Source organism: Hyla sarda, chromosome 4 (assembly GCF_029499605.1).
Source record: "Hyla sarda isolate aHylSar1 chromosome 4, aHylSar1.hap1, whole genome shotgun sequence".
Classification (NCBI taxonomy): Eukaryota; Metazoa; Chordata; class Amphibia; order Anura; family Hylidae; genus Hyla; species Hyla sarda.
This window is the reverse complement of record NC_079192.1, coordinates 414,644,039-414,663,481: the sequence shown is the minus strand read 5'-3', so window position 1 is coordinate 414,663,481 and position 19,443 is coordinate 414,644,039. Positions and strand designations below refer to the sequence as shown.

Here is a 19,443-nt window from a genome sequence, read left to right as displayed (position 1 = left end):
CATGCACACCTCCTCCCTCCCCCACTCCTCTCTGTATGATTGATGTGCAGAGCTTGGCTTTCAGCTTTCCTTTAAAGGGGTTATCCAGGAATAGAAAAACAGAGCTAATTTCTTTCAAAAACAGCTCCCCCGTCTGTCCCCAGGTTGTGTGTGGTATCTTCCTCCCCTACCTCTCCCATCTCTGCATGATTGATATACAAGGCGTGGCTTGCAGCTCTCCTTTTTTTTTTTTTTTTTTTTTTTTTTTTTTTTTTTTTTTTTTTTTTTTTTGTAGATCAACTGGTGCCAGAAAGTTAAACAGATTTGTAAATTATAGTAAATAAAGAAAAAAGGTGTCCTGCACTCACCGCTTCTATCCAGGTAATCCTGCTCCCATCTCGGGTCACGACTCGAACACGGAGGACATGGGTTGTGGAGCGCTCAGAGGCGACTGCCGGCGGTTTCACGCATAGGAATGCGCTTCATCCGGCCTCGTTAACGTCATCGCGCTGTGCGAATTATAAAGGTGCAGCTGGTGAGTCACATGATTCCAGGTGAACTCTCACCAGCTATGGAGACAGATAAGGGTTCCACAGATGGTAATCCAATGCCGGACACAGGAAGACAGGACGCTGGAGCGTTTTTTTCATCCTGCAACTTGCAGGATGAATTGCAGCTAATTAGCACACGAGCACTTGAACACAGAATTGTTTCACTCACTGAAAAGGAAGCAAGATCTTTTTGGTCTATCAATTCGTTGCAGGCTTATGTTGACTCAGGCAGAGCTCCTAGGGGTTTAAGGAATTATAAAGTTCCGTCCCAATTTTTGGAAAGTAATGAGTTCATGCATGCTTGGAAATCAGCACATATGCAACATGCTTTGAAATTGGTAGAAATAGTCCTGGAACAACATCAGAGAGACTATGTTAAAATTACTGAAGACTTGGAAAGGTCTAAAAATGAATTTCGTAAACGAGTATCTGAAATCCAAGCAACCACTTTTTTAAAAAATCTTGAGAAGAAGATGGCCCTCCTCCAGATTGAGATAAAAGAAGTAAAACGTGACAAATTTGTGCGCGATAAGCGCGATTATGATAACGATAATGTTTTTTCTTGGAGTACCAATAATAACAAAAATGGTAGAAGAAATGCAGGTAGAAGATTTAGAAGAAGAAACTTCAAGGGTCGCAGAAGCCAAGACTTCTGGACCACTGAATCAGACACGAGCGCTTCAGATGAGGGTAATAGAGATTCTAGCCAGGGAAACTCCTATACTCAGCAACCCCCTTTAGAAAGAAGACCAGAAGGGGGGGCAGAAAGAGGCACGCTAAGAGGAAAGTGGGCACAGAAACGCAAGGAGGTCACTTGGAGGGATTAGCAGGGGAGACTCTGGTGGAGAACCTGACAGATGTTGTCCTCCCCCAGAGTACTCTGACTGCTTTGTCTAAAGGTCTGAATTTTGGATTAGTTGAAGGTTTTGATTTTGTCTCCTTTGAAGTCGATTTATTTAGGGCTGTTCGTAAAATTAACCTCAATAAGTTTTTTTCCAGCTCCATAAAAAAACCTCCTGCATTAATTGATTGTAATACACCTTGCCATATAGGCCCTTTGGGCTTTATCCCTGTTAAGGGTTTTGATGCTAATGACATGGAGTTTACGAATATGTTAGTTAATTTGGCATCAGATGATGCCACACAGGTTCGATGTGAAGGGGACTCCCCCCCTTTTTTGGGGGGGGTCCCCTCCACGTTCAACCCTCCCTTAGCACCGGGTGGCCCTATTGATTTGTTCATGAAGGCAGTAAAAAATGACATGAAGGCACTCATTTACCCCCATCCACTGAGTAACTTATCTAACGATGAATTTGAAGGTCTGAATTGGTTAGTCAAGAGAGAGGATCTTGTCATCTCGAGAGCAGATAAGGGAGGCAGTATTGTTGTTTGGTCTAAAGTTGATTATAACCAAGAGGCTCAGCGTCAATTGTCTGCGATAGATACCTATGAAAAGTTGTCGGAGAATCCTACGAGCCGTATTAAAGAGAAGTTGAGATCGTTCCTTCGCCACTATGTAGAGGTTGGAGTGTTGGATCTGAAATTAGCGGAACGTCTTATACCTGTGACCCCCAGTGACCCCAATTGGTATTTGTTACCTAAGGTACATAAGTCCCGCACCCACCCCCCTGGACGACCTATTGTTGCGGGGGTGGGTTCGGTGACCGAGTACTTATCTAAATACGTAGATTGGTCCCTTAGACCCCTCCTTACCTCCATTCCAACATATCTTAAAGATACAGGAGACGTATTAAGGTTTATTCACGACTTTAATTGGGAACCCTCTTTTTCGTTGGCATCTATAGATGTAGAGGCGTTGTACACCCGCATTCCCCATATTACGGGTGTGCAAGCCATTCAAAACATTCTGAATAGGACCGACAAGTCACACGGTTTTGTACAATTTATCTGTGATGCCCTCATGTTTATTCTTAACAATAATACTTTTCAATTCGACAATCAATGGTTCCGACAGAAAGTCGGAACCGCAATGGGGAGTCCCACCTCCTGTTCATACGCGAATTTGTTTTTAGCCGCGTTTGAACAGGAGTATGTTTTCAGTACCTCCAATCTTTTTTCAAGGCATATTCGGGCTTTTTGGAGGTATATGGATGATATCCTGGTGGTGTGGGATGGGCCTCCAAGTGTGTTTGAAGATTTTGTAGCCTATCTTAATGTCAATGCTATGAACATGGTATTTACGAGTGTGTTTGGGGGAGAAAGTCTCGAATTCTTGGATCTTAAACTCTATGTGGAGAATAACCAGCTTCTGGCACAAGGCTATAGGAAAGAAGTGGCAAGAAATGCTCTTTTGCATTATAAGAGCTCCCACCCTATTGAAACTAAAAATTCTATTCCGTATAGCCAGCTTTTACGTTTAAAAAGAAATAATAGCAAGCAGTCTGATTATGAGGAACAAGCAGCACACTTACTTACACGCTTTAGACAGCGTCAGTATCCTGATGAAGTATTAGCACGAGCTTACAGGAGAGCTGCAATTAAAAACAGAGATGATTTACTTATTGATTCAAAAAATAAGAAAAAAGATTTTTTGTCCACCACTGAAGAGAATTCAAAATTCACGTTTGCTTTTAAAAACAGCCCTCTGAATCACGTTATCAAATCTGCCATCACTAAGAACTGGTATCTACTAATGGCAGATCCAGACATTGTGAATACAGCACAAAACAGACCCATAGTGACCTTCAGAAAAAACAAGACTATCGCTGATCTACTGAAGGGTCAGAAGATGAATAGAGAAGCACATCCCAAGGAGACTTGGTTGTCTGGTATAGCCCCGAAAGGGAATAAGAAGTGCGGTTTCTGTCCTCAATGCCCTCACAACATTAATGCGATTTCTATTAAATTAGGGAGTTATGTTTTTGAAATAAAACACCTCATCACCTGCCGGAGCACCTTCGTTGTATATTTTTTATGTTGTAGTTGCCAATTTTTTTATATTGGAAAAACCGAGAGACAACTCCGGGCCCGAGTGCGTGAGCATATGTACTCGGTTCGAAAAGGAGGTGGTTCCCCAAGATTTGTTCAGCATATGCAATCCATACATGGTGGAAATTGCACCACGTTAAAATTTGGAGGTCTCGAAACAATCCCTTGTCACCCTTCTGGAGGAGATAGACGTCGTCTGCTCCTGCGTGCCGAGGCGCGTTGGATATTGCGCCTCGATGCACAGGGACCGTTAGGGTTAAATGATAAATTAGATTTTTCCCCTTTTTTATAAATTTTTGTTTATTCAGGGCAGATTTAGGTCTATTAGTATTGATGTACTTACCTAACTTGCTTTTTGCTTCCTTATGTGGCGTTTTCGGTCCGTTCACTTTTGAATATAACACGGGGTGAGAGTTCACCTGGAATCATGTGACTCACCAGCTGCACCTTTATAATTCGCACAGCGCGATGACGTTAACGAGGCCGGATGAAGCGCATTCCTATGCGTGAAACCGCCGGCAGTCGCCTCTGAGCGCTCCACAACCCATGTCCTCCGTGTTCGAGTCGTGACCCGAGATGGGAGCAGGATTACCTGGATAGAAGCGGTGAGTGCAGGACACCTTTTTTCTTTATTTACTACAATTTAGTGACTACGGTCTTTATTGTCCTAGCACCTCCGCTGCCAGGGTGGATTTCCAGTCTAGCGGGACGCCGTCTCCATCTCGTGGTCTTAGGAGGCCTAAGGTATCGGTGCCACTGTTGTTTCTTGTTTACTTCTAGATTTGTAAATTACTTCTATTAAAAATCTTTACCCCTTCAGTACTTTTAAGCAGCTGTATGCTACATATTAAATTATTTTCTTTTTGAATTTCTTTTTTTTTTTTTCCTTGTCCACAGTGCTCTCTGCTGACACCTCTGTCCGTATCAGGAACTATCCAGAGCAGCATAGGTTTGCTATGGGGATTTTCTCCTGCTCTGGACAGTTCCTGATACGGGCATCATGTGTCAGCAGAGAGCACTGTGGACAAGACAAAAAATAAGTTCCAAAATGAAAAGAATTTCCTCTTTAGCATATAGTTGCTAAAAAGTACTGGAAGGGTAAAGATTTTTTAATATAAGTAATTTACAAATCTGTTTCACTTTCTGGCACCAGTTGATAAAAAAAAATAATGTTTTCCACCGGAGTACCCTTTAAGTGCTTCTGAGCATGCAAGCTTCCTCTCTCCCCCACCCCTCTCTGCCCTGCATGATTGATGTACAGAGCTTGGCTTTCAGCTTCCCTTTAAGTGGTCTTGAGCATGTAACCCTTCTCCATCCCCTGCATGATTAAAGGGGTTATCCAGGAATAGAAAAACAGAGCTAATTTCTATCAAAACAGCTCCACGTCTGTCCCCAGGTTCTGGGTGGTATTACAACTTGGCTCCATTCACTTCAACGAAATGAGCTGCAGAACCACACCCAACCTGGAGACAGATGGGGAGCGTTTTTAGCTTTGTTTTTTTGATTCCTGGATAACCCCTTTAATGTACAGGGCTTGGCTTCCAGCTTCCCTTTGAGTGGTTCTGAGCATGCCCAGTATCTCCTCCTGTCGTGGGGCTTTGCAACCTAATGCATTTTTGAGGGGGCGTTTAGGGATGCTTACCAAAGTAGTTTTGTCACACAGCTATTAACCTAATAAAGCTGAATGGAACAGACGTGGGACTAAAAACATAAATTTTCTATTCCTTTTCTGTGAAATAACTTATACCAGGAATTACGATAATTCGGAGAACATTTACACAAAGCTGCAGTGCGCCGCGGTCAGTAACCACTTCTCATGGATGATTGTCGCCCCGCACAGATTTTGTCCCCATTCGTCCTGAAGGTTGACAATCCAAGGCCAGGACATTGGGGCAGCTGCTTGACCTCCCACAACTCGGGGTGTCCCTTTTTCATCTAGGACAACTTCAGCCATCGAGGCGGACCTGGTTTTTGGCATGGGATCTACAGAAGACGTCCCACAGGTTTTTTCTAAAAATAAAAAAATAATTGGTAATAGAACAGATTTCTAATTTTATTGGGAAAGGCTTTATAGGAATGTGACGAGAGACTAGGGGGCGCTGTCAGCATTTTACCTTGATTTGTGTTAAGTAATGTTGGTAGCAGTGGCCAATTGCCGACACTTAAAGGAGATATCCAGTGCTGAAAAACGTATCCCCTATCCTAAAGATAGGGGATAAGTTTCAGATCACAGGGGGGGGGGGGGGTCCGACCACTGGGGCCCCCCGCGATCTCCTGTACGGGGCCCCGGCTCCGCGCCCTCCCATAGGCTTACATTGAGGGGGCGGAGCATGATGTCACACGGGGGCAGGGCTGTGACGACACAATGCTCCGGCCCCCGTGATCGCCAGTAATCAGACCTGGAGCGAACACGCTCCGGGGACTGATAATACCGGGGTGCTGCGTGCAAGATCACAGGGGTCCCCAGTGGCGGGACCCCCACGATCAGGCATCTTATCCCCTATCCTTTGGATAGGGGATAAGATGTCTTAGCGCCGGAGTACCCCTTTAAAGAGGTACTCCGCCCCTAGACATCTTATAAGACGTCTGATCACGGGGATCCTGCCACTGGGACCCCCCGTGATCTCCGTGCAGTACCCAGCATTCTAAACAGTATGATTAGAACGCTGGGTTCCCGAGGCGGGGGTCGTGACATCAAGCCACGCCCACTGGTGACGTCCCACCACACCCCCTCCATTCATGTCTAAGGGAGGGGGGGGTGACGGCCGTCACGCCCCCTCCCTTAGACATGAATGGAGGGGTCATGGCGTGACTTCACAACCCCTGCCGTGGGAACCCACCATTCTAAACATTCTGTTTATAACACCGTGAGCTACACAGAGATCGCGGGGGTCCCAGCAGCGGGACTGCCACGATCAGACATCTTATCCCCTATCCTTTGGATTGGGGATAAGATGTCAAGGGTGGAGTATCACTTTAAGGGGTATTCCATGAAAAAAAAATATTTTCATATCAATTGGTTCCAGAAAGTTAAACAGATTTGTAAATTACTTCTATTAAAAAATCTTAATCCTACCAGTACTTATCAGCTGCTGAAGTTGAGTTGTTCTTTTCTGTCAGACAGAGGTGTCAGCAGAGAGCACTGTTGTCAGTCTCAGGAACTGTCCAGAAGCAGGAAAGGTTTGCTACGGGGATTTGTTGCTATTCTGGACAGTTACTGACATAGACAGAGGTGTCAGCAGAGAGCAGTGTTGTCAGACAGAAAAGAACAACTAAACATCAGCAGCTGATAAGTACAGTGGTCCCTCAACATATGATATTAATTGGTTCCAGGAGAACCATCATATGTTGAAACCATCATATGTCGAGTGCATATGTCTATGTAAAAATGGTAATTGGTTCTGGGGCCTCGGAACCATTGTATGTTGAATACATATCTCTATGGGAAACTGCTAATTGGTTCTGGGATGACCATTGTATGTGGAGTGTATGGGGAGTGTTTAACAAACCAGGGTGCCTCCAGCTGTTGCACAACTACAACTCCCAGCATGCATGTACAGCCATTGACTGTCTGGCCATGCTGGGAGTTATAGTTTTGCAACAGCTGGAGGCACACTGATAGGGAAACATTGATGTATGGGGTGTATAGTGTGTCTATGTATTGTATGTGATGTGTGACATTGTATACAGTACTGTACAGTTCTTTAAATACCTTCAGGGGGGACAGAATGTCCTCCATTACCATCCTGCCGACTACAGCTCTATAGGAAAGGAAGGGGAGGGCAGCCAGCAGCTCATTGGATGCCTGCAGCAAGATGCTGCAGGCTATTGGCTATGGCTGCACTGGGGGGGCGGGGCTTACACGGAGCTCACAGTGGAAGCCTGTGTGAGTTAGTAGGACAACATGTGAGTAACAGGAGGCAGAACGGGGCACACGGGGACATTATACAACTATCTGTCAGTTGCTGAAGTTGTCAGCGCTGTCAGATAGCTGTTTGTACGATGGCCCCGACACACAGCAGCATCATATGTCGAGGCTGCCTTCAACATACGATGGGCTCTGAGAGGCCATCATATGTTGAAATGATCATATGTCGAGGCCATCATAAGTCGAGGGGTCACTGTACTGGTAGGATTAAGATTTTTTTAATAGAAGTAATTTACAAATCTGTTTACATTTCTGGAGCAGGTTGGTATGAAAAAAAAAAAGTTTTTTCCTGGAATACCCTTTTAAGTTCTGCCAAACTGCACCCTCAACTGTGCTTTGGGTTTCAGTGTGAAGAAGTAGCCCCAAAAACACCTTACAAGTCATGTGGTTGGAGAGGACCACCAGAGAACCGTACGGTAGGCCATGGCTTGTACACAAGTACCGATTCCCCTACAACAGGGCCCCGAAGGTCTGTCAGGAAACAACCCTATTTGGAAGAGACTTTGGAGCTACTCCCTTGTCAATAGGGTTTATTTTCTACAGGGCGACTTACAGATAACCTATAAAATCTTATGGATAATACTGTTCGCCCTAAGCGCAGCCACCAACATTTGAGATACTTCTACAATACGGGACGTAATATATATATAAAAATTACCATCCGGCATTGAAACCTCCATAGACCTCCATGTCTTTATCGGAGAACTGTCTATTTCACTGTAGTAAATATGGAAACCACGACCACTGACAGAGACGTCGGTGTGGAAATGAAGCGTTAGGAAGCCACTGCTGGAGCTGAAGTTGCAATCGGACTTGCTTCCGCAAAGGGTCACTAGGAGACAAAAAGTGAGAGAGGTAAGGGCATAACCTTATCGTACCAATTCATCCCGTCCCTCTAAGAGGGTCCAAAAGAACTCCAAACATTTGTGGAGTAAAAATGATAAAATATTGTCGGTAGACATCAGCAGAGAGAACATAGTGGCCATGCACAGGCTTGGATTGGCCCACAGGGGAGAAGTTGAAATTTCCGACGGGCCCCTGAGCTACAGTGGGCCAATTTTTGGGTCTAGTTTTAACAGAGTTGTGCAAGAAGCAAGATGTGAAGTTATGTTGCCACTTGCGTCCTGTGTTAGCATAGTGGTGGGTCCATCTCCTCCCTCCTTGGGTCCCCTTCCTTTAATCACGGTGTAGCCATGTTTGTTCTCCTTACCCCATCAGCCTGTACCACAATACATTGGTTCCATAATACATGAAATGGTAAAAATTTTGGTAAAAATGAAAAGTCCCATAAAGGCTATAATGACTCTTAGAAGGAATAAAAACTCTATAATTGGCTATGAAATTAAGGGGTTAACCCCTTATGTGTTGACGTAACAGTACGACAAGGGCCACATGGTCATTGCAACCGCGCCCTTTCGATCATTGATGGTAAGAGGGTTTGTGAGCCCAAGACCTAAAAGTGATCTGGTAACATCATGCCACGCCCCTCCATTCATGTCTATGGGAGGGGGCGTGACGGCTACTACATAGCCGTCACACCTCCTCCCATAGACATGAATGGAGGGGGCATGGTGGCTGTAGTCAGTCATCCGGCACGGAGTGGGATTTGCTCTGTGCACTGGATGTCTGGGGTGCTGCAGTGGAGGTTGAGGGGGTTCCCAGCGGCGGGACCCCTGCGATTGGACATCTTATCCCCTATACTTTGGTTAGGGGATAAGATGTTTTCCGGCAGAGTACCCCTTTAACTTTTCAGGTAGGCAGGAAGACCCCTGTTCTTGGCAACAGTTAAAGGGGTACTCCCCTGGAAAACTTATTTTTGTAAATCAACTGGTGCCAGAAAGTTAAACAGATTTGTAAATTACTTCTATTAAAAAATCTTAATCCTTCCAGTACTTATCAGCTGCTGTATGATCCACGGGAAGTTCTTCTCTTTTTGAATGTCCTTTCTCTCTGACCACAGTGCTCTCTGCTGACACCTCTGTCCATTTTAGGAACTGTCCGGAGCAGGAGTGGTTTTCTATGGGGGTTTTCTCCTACTCTGGACAGTTCCTAAAATGGACAGAGGTGTCAGCAGAGAGCACTGTGGTTAGACAGAAAGGAAATTCAAAAAGAAAAGAACTTCCTGTGGCTCATACAGCAGCTGATAAGTACTCGAAAGATTAAGATTTTTTTAAATAGAAGTAATTTACAAATCTGTAACTTTCTGGCACCAGTTGATTTAAAAAAAAAAAAAAAAAAAAAAAAGAGAAGATGTTTTCCAGTAGAGTACCCCTTTAAGGTTCACAGAGGTCACAGCCCACCTAAGTAGAAAAAGTTGGGGCACCCATTTAGGTCCCTTGCTAAAAAAGAAGGGTGAATAATTACTCATATGACAGCATGAAGAATTGCCTCATTACCTATAATTTTTATTACCATATTTTCCCACATTTCCCAGATGTGTTAGACTCCGCCCCCTGGTGGAATTTAACCATTTAAATAAGGCTTCAGATTGTAGGTGTAAAAAGTGTCAAAAGGAGTAACTTTTTGGTATTGGTCTAAAGTTGTGAGAGTCCATAAGCTTTAATAATATTTTCATGTACGGTAATTTTAGGCACGGCCCCCCAGAATCATTTCCAGTTGTAGGCACTCGGCACCCCAGTCCTACACGGACCATACACAATACATAGAAGAAGATTGGTGGTTGAACAACAGCTGAGCCAACGAGGAACAATTATTTTGTAGACACCTGTGGTGCGCCACGGGGTGTGAAGGTGAGGTGTATGGGGCAGATGTTGTAGCCCAGGGGCAGATGGTATTAACCTCTGAATGTTCGTGACGCCACCCGAAGGTAGCTCCACTATCCCAAGGTTAGGCAGGGCAATAATAGTCCAAGACCAGGTTAGGGTTAACTATAGCTTTACTGAGGTAGACAGATGGTAGCAGTCTTTACAGCTAGGCCAGGATCCCAGAGAGGTGACCAGTAACACACAGGGGACCTTGCAGCTTGCTAGGACTTGCAGTGACTTGAAAGACTTTAGGACAGCCAAGCTGACTATAATAGACTTTACTTGACTTGACTGTAGATAGTGACAGCAGACAGAGACGACTTGACTTACTGACTTTTTCCTGTAGGTTAGGCTTGAGGCCTCCAGATGTGCTGGACACTGGCTCTGAGACGTCTGGACTGGACTTGACCTCAGGATCTAAGAGTAAGTGCAAAAGAGACAGATTGCAGCCCCTCCCTTCCTTATAAAGGGGGGCTGTACAAGGAGCCCATAGGTCAAGCTGCAGGTCACCTGGTTAGCTGGTGCTCTCTGGGTAACAAACATGTGACTAACATGTGACTAATTCAAAAGGTCCTTTATACATAATACATATAACACTATGGGGGAGACACTGCAGGAGGGCCCCTAGGACACAGAGGGACTCAACCTGACAGGGCCCAAGTACTGTACAGGACTATATCCCATACTGGGACATCACACACCTATAAGTTCATATCGGCCATTACAGTCATTAGCATTGGCCATACATGATCTAAGCCACCAGGCTGGGGTGGAACAATCTTTGGGGGGAATATTCTGAGAACATTCTTTCCTGAATGATAGATCTTTTGTCCAACTAGAAGGATTACATTTCAAAATACACAACTTTTCTTTTTTCCAAACAAATGTCAACTTTTCACCAAATGTTTATAGGGCACCCTAAGACTTGTGGGCTCAGAAATGTCATGGTGGTAAAAAGGTCGACATTTACTGTAAAGCTGCCCATACACAAGGAACTTTGAGCAGCCACTGTGTTGAGATCATTCCTAAGAAAAATCCCACCAGAAATATGCCGGACTAATCTGGAGGGGCAAGCTGTGCATAACTAGCCTGCCCCCTGACTGGTGAGCAGTTAAGGGGTTAAGAAATAATACAGGCAAGGTTTTTAGCCCCCTCCCCCGCCTGTAAACTTGTAGGTAACTATAGTGGTATGTCCCATGGGTGGGGGGAAGGAGTGCACCAATCAGGGGTTTAATAGTTTCCCGGGCTTTCAGGGGCCCTCCCCTGGGTATTTATAGCTGTGTTGCCTCCCTTCCCCCCTCAATCTGCCCAGGATCCGGAGTTTTGCCCTCCTTCCCTCCCTTTTTGTATCTCTGTTTGTTGTAAGTCACAGCTTGGCGGTAAGAAGACGGTGAAAGCGGGGTCAACCCGGGGTAGACCTCCACACAGGACGGTGTGGCAGCACCTCTCGGGTTGGTAAGAAGCCAATCGGTGTCTTTGTTACAGTTACATTGTTATTTATATAAGTAATTTTATAAATAAAGCTGTGGCCGATCCCCACCCACGGAAAAGTTAAATTGTTGTTGTGTCAGTTATTATTTAATTATTTATTGTAGTAAGGGGGAGGGGAAGTTATAGCCTGCTAGGAGGTAATTGGGTCTCAACAGTCTGGCAAATCACTGTGTGCCGAGCACAAAGTGCGAAACCATCGTTGGCCAACATGGCCAAAATCAGCCATTAAATCATACCTGTCACCAAATAAAACTTTTAACATAGTGTTCCTGTGTAAATATGTTTAAAATGTACTATTAAAAAAAAACGTCCACAAGGTGGCTCTGTCCTGTTCCCTGCCACAATTAATACAGGGAGTTTGGTCTCCTCCCGGCCTGGCAGGAGTCCAAACTCAGGAAGTGAGCTTGATTGTCAGCTACACAGAAAGTGAATGCTCCACAGATTCTCACAGAAAGCCACACAGACTGAAAGCTGCAAAGAGCCTCACTGATAGCAACACAGACTGAAATGTGATGTCCCAGTACGGGATATCGTCCCGTACACTACTTAGGCCCTGTCAGGTTGAGTCCCTCTGTGTCCTTGGGGCCCTCCTGCAGTGTCTCCCCCATAGTATTATATGTATTATGTATAAAGTACCTTTGAGGACCTTGGAGTTAGTCACATGATAATGTGGTCACATGTTCAATTCACATGTTTGTTACCCAGAGAGCACCAGCTAACTGATCTGCAGCTTGATCTATGGGCTCCTTGCACAGCCCCCCTTTATAAGGAAGGGAGGGGCTGCAATCTGTCTCTTTTGCACTTACTCTTAGATCCTGAGGTCAAGTCCAGTCCAGACGTCTCAGAGCCAGTGTCCAGCACAACTGGAGGCCTCAATCCTAACCTACAGCCACATCAGTAAGTCAAGTCCTCTGTCTGCTGTCACTACCTACAGTCAAGTCAAGTCTATTATAGTCGGCGTGACTGTCCTAAAGTCTGTCAAGTCACTGCAATGTCCCCGCAAGCTGTGAGGTCCTCTGCGTTACTGGCCACCTCTCTGGGATCTTGGCCGAGCTGTAAAGACTATTTCTATCTGTTTACCACTCAGTAAAGCTACTGTTAACCCGGACCTGGCTTTAGACTCTTATTTGCCCTGCCTAAATAGGAATAGCGGTACTACCGTTCGGGTGGTTATCGGGAAAATACAATACAATCTGCCCCTGGGCTACAACATCTGCCCCATACACCTCATCACACCCCGTGGCTCACCACAGAAACATGCACAGAGCCTGAGGTCTTATCATCACAGCTCTGCAACCACGTTAGGGCGGAATTGATCCCTCAGCAGGCTTCAGTGATGTCATGCCTGCTGGGAAACGGCCACATTCCCCTGCTGAGAAATTACACTATGAGAGTGAGAAGAAAGGTATGATACACAGCTTTTTAAAGCTCTGAATTTGTTTTTAAAGGGGTACTCCGCTGCTCAGCGTTTGGAACAAACTGTTCCAAAAGCTGGTGCTGGGAACTCGTGACATCATAGCCCCGCCCCTCATGACATCACGCCCCACCCCCTCAATGCAAGTCTATGGGAGGGGGCGTGGCAGCAGCCACGCCCCCTCCCATAGAATTGCATTGAGGGGGCGGTGTGGCGTCATGAGGGGGCGGGGCTATGACATCACGAGCTCCTGGCACCAGATGCAGCGTTCCGAACAGTTTGTTCCAAACGCTGTGCAGCGGAGTACCGTTTTAAGGGCAGGAGGGGTGTTAGGAGTAGTTAGGGAACAAAGACTGAGGTAGTTGAGAAGAGTTTATTTGGTGACAGGTACTTTTTAATTATCTCATATGTATGACCAGATATAGGGTACCAGTAAAGATTTTGTTAGTCATCCAAAACAGAGAAATTTTTTTTTATTCCCTTGAAACACAAAACACTGAAAAAAATAGTACAAACCAAAACTAAAAGACACTACAAACTTAAACAAATTCCTCATATTTAAGGTAAAACCTACATGCAATAATATATGATCAATGTGTTCCAAAAGGTATACAAAAAAACCAAATAACCGAATATAATCCCTGTTGCCTCAATACATCAAGTCCCAGCGTGTTTCCTACTATAAAATAACAGGGTTCATCAGGGGACTCAAACAGGATTGTGCATCAAACGATCTTATAAGGCTACCTAAGAGAAAATACAGATAAACATGGCATAATAAGGCAACAAGAGAGCTCCATGCATAGAAATTGTCCAAGATAGGACCACTCAAGATGGACTAGCGGAGGATGCCGATACAGCGATGCAAGAACTTACCCAACAACTTAGTCTCATTGCCGGCTCCATCATAAATATTCAGAAAGTCCCACGTGCAATTCGGAGAGGCCTCCAACATCAGGTCTTTAATGTTCAAGTGAAGCTTGTTCCCGGACACAGAAGAAATGATCCACCAACAATCCAATCCACTCAGGTAAGTACCGGGATAGCCGGGGGATTTTAAGTCTGATGAACCAGCTCTTAAAAACTTAAGGATGGGACAACCTACGGAGACAAAAGTGATCAAGCAGGAAGAAGCAAAAGTATCCGAGAAAATGTAATAGCCTACACTGTCCATGTGATGGCGCTGGTGCTCAGAGATCCATGGAAGGTTGTGGGATCCCGAAGCGGCAAAAACCTACAGGAACTGGCGGTAGACCTGGGAAGTACAGTAGTGGGCAGGGCTAATCTCTACACATATATTCCCCAAAAATACTATGAAGTATGACCTAACAGGTGCGAATACTTAAAGGGGTATTTTGGGCACAGACATCTGGGATAGACACCAAAGGATAGGGGATAAGATGTCTGATCACGGGGGCCCGCCCCTGGGACCCCCCGCGATCCCCGTGCAGCACCTGCATTCTTGGACATGCACAGGTTGACTAGAAAGGGGGCATGAGCCCCTGCCCTTTTGAGGTTACTCCTTAAAAGTGCCCTGGTCAGTCTGGCATTATTATGTGGACATTTATATAAATTATGGGAAGTGCCCTTTTTTTCAGTTCAGCCCCTGTCCCCCAAAATGTCTGTGTACGTCCCTGCCCGCATTCTATGCTGGGCTGCTGCTCCGGTCTGGGAAACGTCTGTGTTCCCGGGACTGGGGATGTGACATCACGCCACACCCCCTCCATTCATGTCTATGGGAGGGGGCGTGACTGCTGTCACGCCCCCTTCCATAGACATGAATGGAGGGGGTGTGACGTGAGGTGATGTCACGAGGGGGCGTGGTGTGATGTCATGGCCTCCATGTCCCCTCCCATAGACATGGAGGGGGCGTGGCGTGACATCCCAAGAGGCCGTGGTGTCGCGTCACATCTCCAGTCCCGGAAATGCAGAGGTTTGGGACTGGAAACATGAGGTCACACCACGCCCCTAGGGATGTCATGCCACTCCCCCTTCAGGTCTATTGGAGGGGGCGTGGAGGCCATGACGTCACACCACACCCCCTCGTGATGTCACGCCATATCCCCTCCATTCCTGTCTATGGGAGGGGGCGTGACGGCCGTCACGCCCCCTCCCATAGACATGAATGGAGGAGGTGTGACGTGACGTCACCAGGGGGCATGGTGTGATGTCATGGCCTCCACGCCCCCTCCCATAAACATGGAGGGGGCGTGGCGTGACATCCCATGAGGTCGTGGTATGACGTCACATCTCCAGTCCTGGAAACACAGAGGTTTTGGACTGGAGACATGAGGTCACACCACGCCCTCTTGGGATGTCACGCCACTCCCCCTTCATGTCTATGGGAGGGGGAGTTGAGGCCGTTACCTATAGGCATGAATGGAGGCGGCGTGACTTCACATCTCCAGTCCCGGAAACACAGAGGTTTCAGAGACTGGAGCAGCAGCCCGGCATAGAATGCGGGTGCTGCACGGAGATCGCGGGGAGCCCTCCGCTGGGATAGGGGATAAGAAATCTATGGCCGGAATACCCCTTTAAGGATTACAGATTTTATTGAGGATATTATACTTACTGAGAAAAGACAGATCCTCTCGGCTTCTTGTAGAATCTAAAGTAACAAAGACAAACAATTTTTATTTTTCATTACTTTTTTGTGGAACTCGCTTGCTCGCTGATGCCAGAAAGTTAAACAGATTTGTAAATTACTTCTATTAAAAAATCTTAATCCTTCCCATACTTATCAGCTGCTGTATGATCCAGAGGAAATTCTTTTCTTTTTGAATTCCCTTTCTGTCTGACCACAGTGCTCTCTGCTGACACCTCTGTCCATGTCAGAAATTGTCCAGAGTAGAAACAAATCCCCATAGAAAACCTCTCCTGCTCTGGACAGTTCCTGACATGGACAGAGGTGTCAGCAGAGAGCACTGTGGTCAGACAGAAAGGAAATTCAAAAAGAAAAGAACTTCCTGTGGACCATACATCAGATGATAAGTACTGGAAGGATTAAGATTTTTTAATAGAAGTAATTCACAAATCTGTTTAACTTTCTGGCACCAGTTGATTTAAAAAAAAATGTTTCCCAGTGGAGTACACCTTTAAATCTATCATTTGAAAAATTCATGAAGTAAACGTACCACCTTTTTGGAAATTCTCTATGGCAGTCTACACAACCCTCAATCTGACTTATGAAGTTAAGGATTCTTACTGATCAGTCACATCTGGATTTTAACATAGTTTTAGTAAATAGTTGAGCTTGGTCTCATAACGACAAGAGGAAATTCCAATTCTTCTTATACCTCTTTGTAGACTCCAGAATGAATATCTTGAAAAAAAACCTTTCATGGACACCCTGGAGTTGGAAATAAAGACTAAAGTCATCTCCGGACCATCGGTCTTCACGGCATAATCAGAAATGTTCCCACAATAGGAACCTGGAAAAAAAATTCAAAAATATTAATTGGCTATTCATCAAGAGGTAAGTTCTAATGACCAGGATACGGACCACAATGGTCTCCATTATGTTTATAGAAGTCTATAATACCTCTTTAAGGGGTAGTCCGGGGAAGTTAAGAAAAATAAAAATGCCCCAAAGCCACCACAATACCTGTCCTGTGTCCCCTGTAGTTATCCATATGGTTTTGGCAGCTCTTGTGGCCCCTGCAGTCTCCTTAATATTGTTTTCCTTGCTTCCAGCCTAGACTACAACTCCCTTAAGTCAGTGCAGCTCTGTGTAATGGCTGCCAGCCAATTGCTTTCACTATCTGTGTGCATGCTGTGTGGTTGTAAAACATAAAAACAGGGCGTTCCATAGCGTAGTATATTCAAGATGATCGATAATAGGGAGGCAAACAACAACGATTGCGCTTGCCCCAAGAGGTTGTCTACCCCATACACAACCATGGACATAGCTTGAGTAGATATGTGTCCTGCAGCCTTTCTACCAGAGTAACTAACAATGTATAGAGAAAGCTTACTTCAAACAGGGTGGATCAACACGGCGCTGGACACAATCAGGGAGTAAGCGCTTGGAAGACTTTATTTACCCAGAATCAAATGCGTTTTGCAGCACAGCTGGCTGCTTCATCTGGCAATCGATGCCTGATGAAGCAGCCAGCTGTGCTGCGAAACACATTGTATTCTGGGTAAATAAAGTCTTCTAAGAGCTTACTCCCTGATTGTGTCCAGCACCGTGTTGATCCTCCCTGTGTTGTTGTTACCACAGTGAGCAGCAACCAGCAATAAATCATGCAATGCTCTGAATAGCAGCAGTCAGTAATTAGATCTACACCAGGAAAAGAGCAGCGTTATGTGCCAAGTTGAGACTGAGAACCTTCACTGGGCTTCTCTGCCGGCACATCGGGAGGGGAGGGGAAGAGGAGGTGTGGCTGTGAAGCCAGAAATCGCGTGGTGTTTGTCTTCCAGGAGGGTGTGGGCTAGTCTCAGTGAGAGCTTTGCACAAGGTGGATCTGATAATGAAGTCTCTCTCTCACTTTCTGCATGTAAGTGACAGCTGAAAGAGGGAAACTGCTCTATATAGCTAATGAATGATATTTAGACAAATAAATAGGTTGGTGAGAGGGAACAGATGGGCTTAGTTCCCTGGAGTACCCCTTTAAGTGCTGGGCTTTCAGAAACAAGCCAACCACTCAGTCCTTACCTTGGAATTCCTAATAAAATTTTTGTCAGTTTTATTTCCTCAATATCTCACCTTCTAGGTCTTTATTTTCACCAAGCCCTCGATAAACGAGGAGAACGTCCTGGCAACCGGTCTTATCTTTTTCTGTGGTCAACGTGTCGATGTCCAATCTAATGATGCTCCCGAGTGGGGCGATAATCCTCCATTCACATCTATAATTATAAGCAGAATTTAGATTTGAGTTTGGATTTGTATGTTGAGGAGAAAAACTAAGTGCCCCCCACTGATTTACCTACACTTGGCTTTCACCCTGATTGTAGGGTGAAGATCAAAAGTAGGACTTTGCAAAGCATGAAGACAATCGTAAGTCAGGACCCACAACTAAAGATTCTCTTGTTGAACCTTTACCGTCAAAACCTAGAAGTCTTACCGCGGGGGTCCTGCCACTGGGGACCCACACAATCTCGGCTACGGCACCCCAGACATCCAAACTTCTCTCCATTCCGGATGACTGGCGATGCCGTGTGGAGGCTTGGGATGTCACGACCACCCCTTCCATAGACTTACATTGAGGGGGCGTGGGTATGACGTCACAGGCAGGGCGTGACCGTAACGTTACGAGCCTCCGGCGATGCACTCAATGCTCTAAACAAACGCCGGGTGCAGCAGGGAGATTGCGGGGGTCCCCATCCGATAGGGGATAAGATGCCTAGGGGCGGAGTATCCCTTGAAGCAATGCCTTTGCTTAGATTCATTCTAGATACAGTTAGTTAAGTAAAAAGAGTAGGACAATAAGGCCCTTTTCACACTGATGTCGTGCCCCATCGGCAAACGTCCGTCAGGCACTTTAAAAAAAAAAATGTTGTGCCTTAACGGATGTTATTTTTGACGGGTCACAATGGGAAACAACGGGTCCAGACAGATCCCATTTGCTATTATGGGGTCCGTTGGGTGCCATTGTTTTTTGAAGGGAGTAGCGTGAGGAAAAAACGCATGATGTATTTTTCCTCCCCATATTCTTCCCGGTTTCCCCGACCGACGTCACATTGCCAGTGTGAAAGAAGTCTTAGAAACAGTGGATAATGGGGGGCTCAATCTATCCAATACATACCATGGGTGCTCTACAAGTGTGTAAAAAAGCAATATAATCCAAACAAGAAAAACAGACCACACACTATTGTAGAGAGCACACCAATAATTTATAAGAATTCCATAATTTTATTAAGTACAAAAAAGAGAAAAAGGCACATATAAATTTAATACATGTACAAAATGGTGAACACAGCTCTAAAACCAATTAAAAAGGCTCATAGGGAGCCACAACACAGTCCTAGCCAGGGGCCATGAACCCCCTCGGCTACTAAGCCACCGTCCTGGAATATACAATGAACATATGACATATACCATCCGTGTCACAATAAATAAATAAACAGCACTATGTACAGGTAGGAAGGTATGATGCAATAGTATTGTCTGGCAAAATCAAATCATCAAATATCAACTGAATGTATACAAAAATAGAAACCCCTGACCATACAAACATCCTACCAGTACATACAACCTGATTGTGGACATATAGAGGTGACCGGCATGGGAAGAATCAAACAAATAGAACAGGACGGTGCCACGGTGCCCCACGCGTTCCGTCGCTACTCGGCGACTTCCTCAGGGGGCTTACTAGCCGAGGGGGTTCATGGCCCCTGGCTAGGACTGTGTTGTGGCTCCATATG

The 19,443-nt window shown here is 45.5% G+C and overlaps 1 protein-coding gene across 5 annotated transcripts in view; it reads right to left on the bottom strand.

Annotated features, from left to right (window-relative positions):
• OVCH1 (ovochymase 1) overlaps positions 1-19,443 on the bottom strand; it is a 48,468-nt gene that overhangs the window by 7,691 nt on the left and 21,334 nt on the right. For all 5 annotated transcript variants that reach the window (XM_056517784.1, XM_056517785.1, XM_056517786.1 and 2 more), the window contains 6 exons: positions 17,786-17,925; positions 16,374-16,508; positions 15,650-15,685; positions 13,954-14,178; positions 8,066-8,239; positions 5,258-5,489 (listed from right to left, as the gene is read on the bottom strand). In XM_056517784.1, the coding sequence (XP_056373759.1) occupies positions 5,258-5,489; positions 8,066-8,239; positions 13,954-14,178; positions 15,650-15,685; positions 16,374-16,508; positions 17,786-17,925 (942 nt within the window). The remainder of the gene's footprint in view (positions 1-5,257; positions 5,490-8,065; positions 8,240-13,953; positions 14,179-15,649; positions 15,686-16,373; positions 16,509-17,785; positions 17,926-19,443) is intronic.